Source organism: Pteronotus mesoamericanus, unplaced genomic scaffold, assembly GCF_021234165.1.
Source record: "Pteronotus mesoamericanus isolate MK-2021 breed Mesoamerican mustached bat unplaced genomic scaffold, CSHL_Meso_final contig_84, whole genome shotgun sequence".
NCBI classification, from domain to species: Eukaryota; Metazoa; Chordata; class Mammalia; order Chiroptera; family Mormoopidae; genus Pteronotus; species Pteronotus mesoamericanus.
The window spans coordinates 5913156-5928108 of NW_026555267.1; the positions used below are offsets into that span (position 1 = coordinate 5913156).

The 14953-nt window shown below is 41.6% G+C and overlaps 1 protein-coding gene across 1 annotated transcript in view; it reads left to right on the forward strand.

The window, feature by feature from the left end:
* Nucleotides 1-14953, forward strand: part of ANKFN1 (ankyrin repeat and fibronectin type III domain containing 1) — a 131448-nt gene that overhangs the window by 96701 nt on the left and 19794 nt on the right. Inside the window, exons 12-14 of the mRNA XM_054585534.1 lie at nt 729-895; nt 3509-3659; nt 5207-5375. Coding sequence (XP_054441509.1) covers nt 729-895; nt 3509-3659; nt 5207-5375 — 487 coding nt within the window. The remainder of the gene's footprint in view (nt 1-728; nt 896-3508; nt 3660-5206; nt 5376-14953) is intronic.

Here is a 14953-nt window from a genome sequence, read left to right on the forward strand (position 1 = left end):
TAAAAATATCCTCTTCATTGTGAACGTCAATTGGAAGGGATAGCATTTTAGATATCAAACAATTCAGTCTAAAATAATTATGCCAAAACAAGAATCAATCTTGATTCTCTCTCCATTTTCAGAATTAGTGAATCAGTATAACTACAACTTAAATATTAGTGAGATACATAAATCTACTGTTCTTGTATTTTGTTTCATTTTTCCAGATAAAAAAATCAATTAAATATTTTTTCCTACTTACCATAAAATTTTGATCCTATTTTAAGTGGTGTCATTTAAAGAAGACTTTTCCTGATACCAATTATCCTGAAATAATGAGGCTTCAAGTACTGCTTTGTCAGCTTTTACACTTGTAAATTTCTTTTCCCCCAGCTACACAATAAGCCCTCCAAGGACAGAGATTTTAAATTCTATTTTTCTTTAGCATCTCCCCCCCGCCAACCACCAGTCCATTATTCCCAATCACAATCCATGCACCGACCCCAGCTCAGAAACACGAGGAAAATAAGCATGCAGGATATATGAACGACTGATTACCTGTCCTGGAGGATAATTCTCCTGAAGGTAAGACTGGCTGTCCTCGGTCTTCATGATGGTATCCCAGCTGTCTCACCTAATTACTTAGCTACAGCTGCTTTAATCCATGCCATGCTGCACCTAAGTAAGAAAAAGGTTTTGAGACTGCCTTTCAAGGAGTTTTTTTGTTTTGTTTTGTTGTCACCGTCCAGGATATTCTCTCCTATCACAAAAGGAGCCACCAACGCCTCCCTCCTGGATTATATCTGGGCTACCTAAAGCTGTGTAGCTCTGTGGACCAAATCAAAGTTCTCGTTACCCAGAAGTTACCCAACATTCTCTGCCACGTGAAGGTCCGTGAAAACAATAACATTTCCAAGTAAGTTGTGAGGAGTTTGGATTTCCCTTGTGATAGAACGGCTCGAATGATAGGTTTGATGTGTCAGGAGGAAAATGACACCTTCCTTCCCAGTACCGGTTCTACAGTGAGACCCGCTCAGGAGGAGCCAGCACACCGGGGCAGAGGCCGCGCTGCGTTCTGACTTTAGGATAAGGAGGGCTTGCAGTGTTGGTGGGAGAAGTGAGCCCATTTAAAGGGGGCACTATCCTTTCACTTTCCTCTCTATATTATTCATGGTTCAGCCACTGATGCCCAACTGGTTAATGAATAGGTGCCCTTTTCTTTCAACATTGCTATTTCCAATATCTTTTCTTTACAATCTACTAAATCATTTCTTTAATATCACTATGGAAATGGATTCTAGTAGAGCACTGATTTCCCCTTAATCTTAAAGGACTTCCACCCACCCCTAACCCTCTAGCCTGGGGACTTTTTATATTTTCTATACTCTTTATGATTCTCTAGGGCAGAAAAGAAGTAACAAGGCCTGAGCTTCTGGAAACTCCTCTATGGTTTGGCATTACAGTGAATTACCCTGTTAGCTTTGGGAAAGTTGCCCAATCTTGGTAATCTGGCTCAGCTCTACAACTAGCCCTCTAGCAGGCCTCTGAAAGTCTACTAAATTGTGGTTAACATGAAAATGTTTTTTAAAGGGAAAGGAAAGAATAGATAAGAAAAAGAACTCCCCAGGGTTTTTCAGGCTTCAGAGTACAAATTAGATCCCCAAATTCTAGTTAGACCTATGGATTTATTTAACCAAAGGAGACTCTGATTTGGTCACTTTATATTTTGGCAAGTTTATGAACTATAGTGTCTCACAATGTTTACTAAATACTAGTTGATCACAATGAAGGAGATGATGATGAACTCACTAGCGGCCATATTCTCTTCTTTCACTTATCAACTACACCTAGACTTTAAGTCTGCCATCTGGTGGTCACTTCTACAATCAACATAAGTGATCAGTCCTTCCCAAGAGGTTACGAGGCTCATCTGTGGTTTGACTCAGCAATAGTTACTTTCACCCATTTTCTAGATTTGCATCTTAAAGGTTTAGGCTCTATCTTTCAGTAATTATACCATCTAATTTCCCCTTGCCAAGGATCCAAGTTTCATTTTTACAAGAGATTCCAGTATCCTTCAGTCTGCCGGTTCCATATCCCTCCTCCTTAGAGATTAAACTGATTAGTTAGTGGTAGATATTTCACGGTATTCCTACTGGTAATTTATTTTCTAATTTGATTACATGTGCTATTTTAGCAATGCTCTTCTTTAGATTTTGTGTATACTCGTGCTAGTCAGAACCTCCTCTTTCATTCAATATCAGCAATGGGAGAAAAGAAATAGTTCCCAGGCAGGTTCTCAAAGATTTCAATTATGTATGAAGCGAACATATGCCCAGATTGAAGTAGGATTTAATTTTGATTTTTTTTTCTTTTATTGGGACAAAGGGTAAATTTTCCATAGTCTTTTCCAGTGTGGGAATTGAAATGAAACAGATATCTTGAAAACAGAAACTTTTCTAAGAGGGTTGTTGGTTAAAAGAGAGTGTTTCTGATGGAAAGCTCGCATCACAATTGATTTCATTTTCTGACCCACAGATCGGAGCCCAGGCTGGCTAACCCGGTGGGGAGCACCCTTAGAGGGTTTGCATGCCAGCGGGAGCATATGTTAGCACCTCCTCTCTTTCCATCCCCGGAGAGGAGGGCTTTCCTTCCCTGTCTAGCCTGCCCCTGAGAGCGCACTGCTGTTCCCTGAAGAGTTAGGACGAGGAGAAACCCAGCCAACAGAATATGTTTAGAGACTCCTACTAAAATACCTGTGGAAACAATGTTACCCAAGAGGCATTTGCCTTGATCTTTTCAAGCCCTTTTGAAGAGCAGCCTTTGGGGGATAAACCAGATGTGCTTTCCTCCCACCATTGCTCTTTCCCTTCCCTTCTTCCCGGCATTTGGAAAAGTTCATTAGGAAGGATTCTAGAGCGCGCAGAATGAAGACACTTATGACTGGTTTGAAAGGAGGGTGGACACCGTGATATGTGTCCCCCTGATCCCTTTTTTTTTTTTCTGGAATTGTCTGGCCTTCCTGTTTGTGGTTCTCCTCCAGCTTTTGGATGGGGAAAGGAACCAAAATAGTCCCTGGTATTACAATAGGCCAGGGTTGAAATGTGCCATGCAGTCAGTTTGTTGCCTGAGTTGGACAAGAGTGTCCTGTGGTTAATTAATTGCTGAATTAACCAGCAGATGCTTGTGTGGCAAAATGCAGGGTCTTGGGACTTACAGAGGATCTGCTGGGGGAAAAAAATGAAGACAGGAAATAATTACAAAATATCTAAAAGCTCCAATCTCAAAAAAAAGTCAAGAAAACTGGTAACTGAGGTATAGGTGGTTTGATAGGTGAACTACACTTAAATTAGAAAAAGCTCATTTTAAACTCCATTTGGGTGGCTAAACGTTCTACTATCATAAATTGCATGGAGTTTTAACCACCAAAAATTGGTTATCCAGGTTCTGGACATATACGCTAAAAATGTTCTGAGCTGTGTTCTGAACTTTTGTTATATTTCTAATTTTAACTTGACTCAACATACAGAGAGGAGTGGGAATGGGTCCAAAAGCTTTCTGGCTCTGAATCTATGGAAAGTGTGGATCATACTTCTGACTGCCCCGTGCAATTGTTCTTCTACGAGCTCCAGATGGCAGTGAAAGCTCTCCTTAAGCAGATCAATATACCTCTACACCAGGTACGAGTCTTTACCATTTTTATCTTCTTTTTATGGCTAATGGAAACTGCATCATAACATCAAACACAGGAGGATATATATGTATCTATTTCATTTTCATTGATTTAAATACCACTTTGCACATACAAGCACATTTTGCATTTGATGCCTACAAGTAGACACAGACTGCACATCTGTCCCTCTCTCTAGCTCCTCTGTGCCGACTTCCTCCAAGGTTCCTAGACCCCACTTCACCGTGGTCTGGTCAAGCAAGGGAAAATCATTGGCTAGTCCACCTTGAAAGATACCAAAACTCAGCTTTAGGATAGCATGAAGCCAGGAAAATAAATGAATAAATAAAGAAATACGTGTATAGTTAGATGTACAAATGATGGAGCTGAGAACAGACTAGTGGTAGTATAATTTATACCAATGGCCAAGGTTATACTGTGCTATTTTTCCACAGAGAATTTACTGTCAAAATTATTGTCTTACCTAAATCAAAAAGTACAACTCTAACCTCCACTAACAAGCAATTTCAAGAAAAGCTGTTGGCATGGAAAAGAATAGTAAAAGTTGAATTAGCTCTGTCCAGTAAGTTAACATGATGTAACATTAGCTTGAATTCTTTATTCTTTTTTTTTTTTTTTTTTTGCCTACTGTTACCTTCTACTCCCATCTAATACACACACATGAACACACACATACACACCATCCCTACACGCACACACAAAGTGAACCAAGGTTAGCCTGTGAACAGGAAGGCTGCTGCAGGAGTAAGTGCCTCTCTTTAAATAACAGAGACAACCATGTATTGGCCTCTGAGCCATGGAGGCAGGGGACAGACTCCGCGTTTTCATCCATTGGGTTATTGCTCTGCTTCTAAGTTAATACTTGGCAAGGCTAGTCCAAAACAGCCAACACTGACAAAGATTCAAATTGCACAAGATGCCATAAAGATACTGTGAGAGCAACTGAATTATTCCAGAGTTGGCCATGTACTCAGGAGGAGAAAAAAAACTACCCAGTCTACTTGTGACAGTAGGTACTATTAAAGGGTTTCTTGCGCTTAGCAGGTTTGAAGCAGCTCATATTTCATTGGTGACTCTTGGGCTACATATACATGTTGGGAGAAAGCTGCCTAACTGCCTAAGAGTGCATACAACATTTTTTTTTATTCTTGTAAAATTTTCTCAGTCCTTGGCCAGAAACTACATTTTTCCCCCTTAACCAACTTAAATTGAAACTAGTGGATTTTTAATTCAATCCATTTTTGTTGCTTCATGTAATTATATTCATCATTTTGAAAAGCCCACAGAATGCAATCATTTTCTGCTTTTATAAGAAGCATAAATGTTGTTTTCAGAGTTTATGTGGAACATTACTGCCTTAAATCTTGATTTTATATAGCATTATTAAATGGGCTGAACCCTAATATTTATGTTGTATAAAAATTCCAAGCTTGAAGTCGTGTAATTTTGTTAGATGTTTTATGCCAGTTTGGTGTTGTTTATGTAAGTGCCATGTTGTAACTCTCCTATTTTTCCTCCGCGCGTGTCCCTCTGCAGGCAAGGAACTTCCGCCTCTACACACAGGAGGTGTTGGAAATGGGTCACAATGTGTCCTTTCTTCTCCTGCTCCCTGCCTCAGACGACGTCTGTACAGCCCCAGGACAGAATAATCCTTACACCCCACACTCAGGGTTTCTTAACCTCCCTCTTCAGATGTTTGAACTTGGTATAGTAGCTTGTTTCACCTAGAAATATTAACCCAGCCTCCTTATAATAAAATCACAAAGTTATATCTGTTCCCCCTTGTCCCAGTGGAGGGTCAATAAATCACATGATGGCTTTGGCAACAACCCTTCCTAGAACTGTGTACAAGTCTGAGAGAAAGCAAAGCTCCAAGACTATGTGCCTGAGCAATAATTATTGAAACCTAGCTAAGGCCCAACGGAGAGGAGGGAATTCTAAACAGAAAGGTCAGTTATCAGGCTGCAGTTCTTGCCTCCCCTTTGCTTTCTTAAAACATAAATATAAGAACTGATGTTTTCATGAAAAGCATCTCTCTCTCTCTCCACCCCCCTCTACTCCCCCCACCCCAACTGGGAAAAAAATACTGAAATTAAAATGTAGAATGTGTATCACTTTGGAGAGAAAAAAAAAGTGCTGGTTTATTAAATACACTCTAATATTAAATAGACTAAAATTCTAGCACACCATTTGAAAAATTTACAGGGTCTCCCAGGATGCAATATTGTGATTATAATGTGGGATTCTGAATGGTGAAAGATCTTGTCCTGATTTTCAGAAATGAATAGCTTGGGCCCCAGCCTCCCTCTTTTTTCAGAGACCCCTGCTGACCACTGAGAATGTGAATAGGGAGGCTTTGTCTCTCTCCCATGCTTCCTCTTGTAACAAGCCAATAGGAGGCAATTAGCAAGAGTTTCATCAGTTCAAATAAATTGTAGAATTTGTGGGAGAGTGAGTGACTAGGTGGGTGGAATAGTGACAGACTCTCTTTGGATTGCTCCCCAGCCACCAGATTTAGAAGCAGACCAGGCAACTGCCTGATGCCCCGTTTTGAGACTGGGGCATCTGAATCTGAATTTCTCCATTTAGGACAAATGGATTAAGCCTCTCAGTTTCCCTTGATCCAAGGAGTTCAGATGCCCAAAAGCTGATAAACAGCAACCGTTATTTTTCAGAGGAGGGAGAGTTATTAAGAGAGGCCTGAATCAGACTTTCAGAACGGGGACTTGAAGAGTCCTGGGTCACCTATTGTTTGGCAGTGGCACTCACTTAACCTTTCCGTACCTTTTCCATGTCCGATGATTGGCCACACCACTCCCAAGAGGCCTGGACATGAATGTGACCATTTAATGAGCTCCCCACCCAAAGAACATTATTAGTCCATGATATAACTGTATTACTGTGACAAAATATAGTTTGGGTCAAGGTATTTCAATTCAAGTTACTAAGTATATACACCGGATGCCTAACGTGGAGATTCAGAGATTAGTAAGACAAAGGCTCTGCCTTCATGGGGCTTTCAATACAGAGGTAGGAGTAAAATAAGAATACAAATTATTGTTGAATGAGGTAGAATGTGCCAAAATCATTAGTATTAAGTGATATTAAAATAAGAGGACACATTTTCTCAAAGAAGGTATCAGAAAGCTGCCTTGGAGGAGAGAATATTTGATGTGGATGTTAAAGAATGGACAGGATGTTAATAAGCAGAGATAATAGGAAAAACTTTCTTGTCTGGTGGAGGAAAATAAGCAAAGCCATGAGAATATAAGAACCCAGAAAGAGTCAGGAAAAGAATAAGTGGTCCAGTGTGGCTAGATGAGAGAAGGGAAGTGAGGAAATAGTGGACACAAAGATATATGGACAAGTTGTGACTGTATTAGTCAGTATCTTAGGAGTCAGGCTGAAGAATCTGTTTAAGATGGATTAAAAGCAGGGATGGAGGAATAGTTCAGAGGTTATTATAATAGCCCAGTATGAGGGTAGAAACAAAACCAAAAATCTATTTTATTTACAGATGTAAAAAACACTGGGAGTAATCAGCAAGATTGGGCAACAGTTTGAATGAGAAAAGGTGGAATCTAGACACTTCTAGAGTATCCCCATGGTTTTCAACTTCGAAGACTGTAAGATTACTGCTGTCATTAGAAGAAGTATGGAAATCAGAGAAGAAAATGGTTTGGGAGAAAAAGTAGTGTTTTTAGCTCTGAATATCTTGAGTCTGAAGTTGCTCATTCAACATTTGAGTGGACAAATCCAACTGCCAGTAGCAACACAGGAGAGAAAGTTGGGTACTAAACACAGGAATTTGACCAATGTCTATCGATAACATCTGAGGCTATGGAGAGTGAGTGATTTCCCAGGGACAGATAACTGACAACTAACAGGAAAAAGAACTAAGAAAAATACTTCATTGGAGAGCTAACCAGGGGTCCACTCTGTGTGCGATGGCCATTGCTGTCCCATAACTACAGGAAAGAGACCTGACATTCATTTCCCCGTGCTGCAGGGGCCTTGGCGGGGACAGTCCATGATTTGGCATCAATCCTAATGGCAGAGGACTCCCAGGCCTTGGATAACCAAGCCTTGCACGTTTGCTCTTTCCTCTGCTTTCTGGGAGGCTCACGCACTGTTTGTGGCAGCCACCCTTTTGTCCCACTGTTGTTACTTTCTAGTCCACAATTTTCTCTCTCCATTCATTTGTTTATTAATTCATCAATAAATATTTATTAAATAACCTACGACATGCCAGGCACTATTCTAGGTACCGAAGAATCAGCAATGAACAAACTTCATGAAGTTTACATTCCAGTGAGGTAGAGAAATAGTAAACCAATCAACAAAAAATAATATTGTAAATATCAGACAGTAGTGAAGGCTATGGAGAAAATAATTCAGGGTAAGGGACTCAGGTGAAGTGACAGGAGCTGCAATTTTGTATTGGATGACCTGGGACTGCCTCTCCGCAGAAAATACATTTGAGCAGAGATCTGAGATTCCATACAATGGGGACAGTAAGTACAAAGGCCTTGCCATTACAGTGTGCTCAGCTAGGGGATCACTGTAGGTAGAGTCTATGTAATGAGCAGGAGCAACAGATATAGGAAATGAGATTAGAGAGTCAAGAGGGGCCAGATCACGCAGGGCCTCATTGGCCATGAAAAGGATTTGGGATTTTCTTTAAGTGTGCTGGGAACCCAAAGGAGAATTGGGAGCAGCAGAGTTACAAATTAACTAGCTCCACAAAATCCAGTAGTCCTCCCCTCCTAAAAAAAAAAAAAAAAAAAAAAGGAAAATCAAAGCTTAACTTTGTTTGACCCAGCATTTTCCAAATTTATTTGACAATGACTGGGACTATTTTTGGCCTGGCACCTAATAAAAACTCACAGAAAACATACTTTAGGATATGATACCCCAGAACAGTGCTTTTCAAACTTTAATGTGTGTAAGAATCACTTGGAGAGCGTGCTAATGAAATAGATTTCTAGAGCCCCGCCCAGAGATGCCAAGCCAGGAGTTCTGGGAAGGGGACTGAATAATTTGCATTTCTAGTAAGCCCTCAGCTGATACTGATGCTGACAATCCATGGATCACTCTTGAATACTGACTAGAACACAGAGAAAAAGACAATGCAGGAACTTAGAGAACTAGAGATGTTGTTAGCATAGTAATAGAATCCAGCAGTGCTCATCTCTTTGACCTGCCTTACTCTTAATACTAAAAGCAACATAAAACCATCAGATACTATTCTTCATCTATGAAAACCAGGCCATAGATCAAAGCCTGGGTCTCAATAATTCCTAACTTTAAGAAGTTTTTTCCTAGAGTAAAACATACCTTCTTATCCTCCTGGTCCTCCTTTGCTAATACATCATTGGTGATCCAGCTAATTAATGAAGACCATGTAAATTTCCAGAAAAGACCACTTGGCTGGGCTTGGTTCCACTGGCATACACAAACAATTCTATTAGTCTTTTGTAGGGATCAGGAAGAAATGTGGCAGTAGCAAGAAATTAATACACTCTAGTACAAGGCTTATTGTACTTCAGCACCACCCGCAACAATTTTTAAAATATTGCTGGGCCTTAGTAAGAATCTTATCCCCAAGTAATCAGAATTTTGCAAGAAAAAGATAATCATAGCCAACTAAGCATTAAATAAAACCTTCTATAGGAACTTCTAAGGACTTGCTATAGTGGGCCTAAGCACCTCAAAGAAAAATGCTAAGCAATTTTTACTTGTCTCTCATGAGTTGGGACTTCTTTCTTCCATAGACAGGTCCAGAGTGAAAGGTCAACATATAAACTAAGCATTTCTGAGAAAGAGAAGGCTGTTGGAAATTCGGTCGGAACTGAGAAAACTGTATTAACAATATGGGAAATTCTAATAAAATTTCAAAAGAAGCAAATTATGGGAATATGTAAATTATAATACAACAAAGCATTACACTATATTTCAGTCTGACTTGTATAAGTCATCCCTGTCCCAATGGGAAGTATTGGAGATTTGGCAAACTGAACATGTTCCTGCCAGTGGCCTGAGTGAATCATAAATAACTTGCTAACCAGCTATGGAAAACTGCATCTGGGCCTAGTCCAGCACTAAATAGATCTAGCAAGAACAAAATGATATAGAGCTTAGCCCTCTGTGTCCTGGAAGAAAGAGTAGGCTGGGGCAGACCCATAGGTATTTCGTTACAGAGTTACTGACGGGGGAGAGAGACTGTCACCTAGGACGATGTTGTGCTATCTCTGTGAGCAGGGTTGAGCTGAGACAAAGTGGCACAATTCAGAACCCTCTCCACCCCCACAATGACAGCCTGAGGGCTGACACTCCCCCGTCCTTTGGATAAAAGCAGGACAACACTCCTCTGCAGTAATAAAGCATGTGCCTGGAGGCTGACAAGGGTCACTACTTATACAGTCCCAGAAGCAGAAGGAAAAGCAATATCGTGAGCCCTTAGAAACTCTGTAGGGACATGGCCCCTTGAGAATCTGCGTAGCCTGCACTCAGGAGGCGGCCCTGCCCTGACCCTCTGAACAGTCAAAACTGACAGCAGCCTTATGGTGGGGAAAGTTCATTTTTATTGATTTCCTTGGGTCTATGATTCATACTGATTGGACTAGCAAGACTTAAAAACCAAGGAATTTTTTAAGTTTGAAGCATGGTATATATTTCATATGTCAGTGCGTGGCTATGTCCTTCATTCAAGAAACATTGACTGAGTTTCCACTATGCCAAGTACCGTGCCGGGGCTGGACACAGGACAGCAGTATTAAGACACAATCTGCCCACCAGACGCCTAGAATCCAGTAGAGGATACAGCCATCTATACCAACAGTCCCAGTACAATGGAAGCATTGTTGTTAGAGGTAGGCTGTTGAATTTCAGAGGAAAGACACCTAATCCTTTCTTAGATAATATTTGAACCAGGTCTTGATAAATAAATAAATATTCAGAAAAGTAAGAAAAGGCAGAGGAGAAAAAGAAAATCATTTTAAGCAGAAGGAACACTATGCATGAAGGCTTGGAGATCTTGGAAAATGGAGCCCAATTAAGTGCCTTCTTAGTAGCTCATTGTGACAGATGCTGAAGGCATCTGAGGAAGAGTGACAGGAGATGAAACTAAAAACTAAAAAGGTCAGAATCACCAAAAGCTACTTAAACCATCCTAAAGATGTTAGACTTGATCAGGTAGGCAGTGGGGAATCATTAAAAGATTTAAGAAAAGGAATAATATGGTCTTATTAGTATTTAGCAGTTTTAGGGAGGAAGGACTGAAGAAGAGGGAGAAGGAAGGAAGGAAGGAAGGAAGGAAGGAAGGAAGGAAGGAAGGAAGGAAGGAAGGAAGGAAGGACCGACACTAGAGACAATGAGACAGTTAAGGTAGCAATGATAAGAACCCAAACCAAGGCTGCCACAGGAGTGAAGAGAAAGCAGAGGCAGAAGAAATGCAGGAGTTAAAATCAATAGGACTTTGTGATTGATTTAATGTGGTTGAAGAGCAAGATGGAGGAGCCAGAGAGTCTGAACAGGGTGCTGAGATGGATAACGTTGCCATCTACAAAAATCGGCATTACAAGGAGAGGAACAGGTTTGGGGGAGGGGAGAGATGATGAGTTCAGTTTGACAAATGATGAGTTTTGAGGTGCCTGTGGGATATCCAGGCATTGAGCCTAATGGAATCCAGGCCACAGACTTACAAGAAATGGCACAGCCTCAACCCTCGTTCCTAATGCCCATTTTTCATGATTTAAAATACCATTCCTGAATTCCAACTGTCAACTCATTTACTACCAAGAATGTTTAGAAGGGGCATCTTGTACCCCAGCTCTTTCTGATACCTTGGCAAAGAATCAAGGAACTAAAACTGACCCCAGGTGGTAATCTTGTTGATTCCTTACCCTCCAAACTAGGCTACGCGACCCAGACTGATTAGGATTTTATTGAGTGAGGGATCTTTAGGGAGAATATTCTAATCTCAATCCTCTTCTAATTACTGGATGTTTCATTCCTCCTGGGTGGATGGGGCAGGGGTGTGAACAAACATTTGTTTTGTATCTGATGTATGGTACACGCTGCGCTGAGCACTTTATATATATGACATTATTTACCCCTAGGTAGGCATTCCCTATTACCCCTGCCTTAAATATGAGAGAACTGAGGCCCCCAGAGGTTACACGCCCACTAGCATGCAGGTAGTGAGTGGCAGAACTATGATTCAAACCCCGCTCTTCTGATATGTAAGCCTGAGTCTTTCCACTTTGCTATACTCCTAATCTGGCTGCTAGTGTCGGTGCCAACTCCATGTTAGTCTGTCGCTATCTTCCATCAAAAAGAGACAGAGAAAACACCACAGAAAAATTAGTCTTAGTTTGTAAATTGCTAACAAATTAGTAATGTGGTCCAGATAATGCATTATTGTACCCTTATAACATTTTGTCTGTAAAAGGCATGTGATTCACATTAGAAAAGAATTAGAAGCTTCCAGTCTATCCTCCCCTCCTCAGTGATGGCTACCAAATGTATCATTGCTAAACCACAAAAGACTATGTTAAAGTAACATTTGTTGAAGTAACATTAAAGGCTCTGGATAAAAACCACTAGAGCGGGAAAGTGAAGCGCTGCAGTTGAAAGGTCCTCATAGGTCACTGTGGTGAGTGGCACGGGTGGTGTGGCCGCTGTGAGACCACCCACTGACCCAAGGCCCCTGCCGCAAGGAGACACAACAAGAGAAAGCTGTGGACACCCTGCTGTTTTAGAACTTAGATGAGACTGATAGCGTTTCTTTCAAAGAAATTCTTCAGTCCTTCTCCCTATCTTCGAAGTTATAGTTTAGAAAGGAGGGAAAAGAGATTTTGTTTTTGTTTTTGTTTTTTAACAACTTGGGTTTGGAAAGGCAGGCTACGAGGCGCTTCGCTCTTCACTCTCTAGCCAAGAGAGGGCATCTGTCAAGTACTAACAGGATATAATCCCTCCTTGAAAGGTATAAAGAGACATTCAGGGAGCTGCAAGTGTCCAGAGTAAGCTGCAAAGCAATGGTGACTCTCTCCTGCAGACTTCCAGTAAATATCACAGACCTGCCGTGTACCTTCACAACAGGCAAATCCAGAGCACAATGGGAAAAGAGGGAAAGGAGACTTGGGACGGCAGGTGTGCCTGCTTTGGATTCAGGGCACGCGTTTTTTTGTTGTTGTTGTTCAGTCAATAGACATTAACTGGGAAGCCACAATGTTCCAGGTTTTGAGGAAATAAAAATAGGAGGCATGGTTCTTGCCCGCCCCCCAAAAAAAATCAGTCTAATACCAAGGGAGTCAAGTAAACACCTAAACAGGGTAAGTGTCCTGATATATTGAGAAACTAGTGTCTTAGGGACACAAAAGAGAAACCAATTCTGCCTGGAGGGGAAGAGGTATCAGTGAAGATTTCACTGAGAAGACATTTAAGTATCAGATGAAGCTGACCTAGAGGTACTGGTAGAGAAAGATCTTTGAAGACACAGCAAAGGCATGTTTAAAACCATGTAAGCAGAGAAGGGCTTGTAATAAGCTCAGCTTGACCAAAGCTGAGGGTCAGCACAAGCACAGGTGGAGGATGGAGGGTGGCTGTGTAATGGAAGACAACAATTGAAGATATATTCAAATCCTAGGCCACAGGGAGCTTCCCTTGTGCTGATAAGATGTTCAGATTTAATCCTGAAGTCCAGAAGGAGCTCCGTGGTCTTTGTGCAGGAGACCATCTGGGAAGAGCTCAATAGTTTGTCATTTACTAAGAGGCCCTACGAAATTGGTTCTTCTGTGTGTCAGGCAAGAAGTACTAGAGTAGAGGAAGTAGAAAGGAAGGATATGACCCTGGAGAGAAAAAAACAACCCCAGAACTGAGACTACCCGAATTAAGAAATACCTCCTTGAAACAGTGCACAGCTGGAGGGAAAGGGGCCTCTGGAGCTTCCCCTCGCCCCATTCTTCTCTCCCGTGTGTACCCAAGGAACCACACGCACAGCGGGTTGCCCTTACGCCCACCTGAGAGGAAATCACGCAAGGGAGCAGGCCACGGCAAGATGGGAATGGCAGGGCCACAGAAATTCCCCAACGCGCAGAGCAGTGGGGCTCCCTCACTGTGGTACAGGGAAGACCAGATGCCCCATTTAAGGTGGTGTGGTTGTTAGCTTCCTTTAATGGCCAGGTCTCGGTCTCGGGAGTCACCAGCAAAGAGGCCTAAGGAAAGTAATCAGATATTCTTCTGAAACTTTCTCACCAAAGAAAGAATGAAACTATTTCCACATATCTGTTGCGCAATAATGGCTGTATTTCCAAAGGCTGGAATGCACTGGTATGGGTCAGAAGTACCCAGAGTGAGGTTCCTAGAGAGTAAGTCTCCGAATTCAGCCAGGGCCAGGAAGACACTGGTACTGCAGGAGTCTGACTCTGGATGCTTTCCTTGTCCCACTGGAATCTAAAGTTACAGCATGCGATCCCAGCCGGCCAGAGAAGCCTGGAGAACCTGACCAACTTGGGCTGCCTGCGCCAGGCTGAGTCCCACACTCCTCCCTCCCTCCTCCATGATGGACACGAAGGTTAGACAGTTGACCCTGGCCTCTGGCCCAGTATCTTTTGAGGGAGGAAAGCCAAGTCTGCTGAAGACAAAAGTGGTCTGTCAAGGCATCAGCTCTATCATCCTTCCAGAGGGGCTGAGGAGCAGAGAGGCAAGAGGAGGATCAAAGCCCCTCACACTAGGTCCTCAGGGAAGTTTCCCAGCCCGACAAAAGACACCTGAGAAGAGCATTTCTTGTAGTTTCTGGGACTCTGGGCCTCAAAAAGGAGCACACAAAATATATACTGGAAATCAGACATGGCAATCAAAACTAAGTTTCAAATTTTTACTTGGCTTTTTTTTCTTTAAAGTGATAAGCAACCTTATTTTCCCACTATATAAATAAATTATATATGCATGTATATATATGTTATAATGATGTAAGTATGTGTGTATATACACACACCCACACACACACATACATATATGCAGCCCCAACTTTAGGGGCTAAACATCATAAACTGCAGCTAGAGCCAACCCCACTTCCCCATACCTTTCCAGGACTTGGTAAACCTTAAAAGGGAATACTGTCTGACTAGAGCCAGACAACTGGCTCCTTAGGAGCACATTTATAATTTATTTATGGCTTAATATTTTCCACTGATAGGATTAATAAATCATGTTTTCATTCAACTTGTTTTCTCTGAGGTATGAATTTCTCTATTTTGATACCAGATCTTAACATGTTTT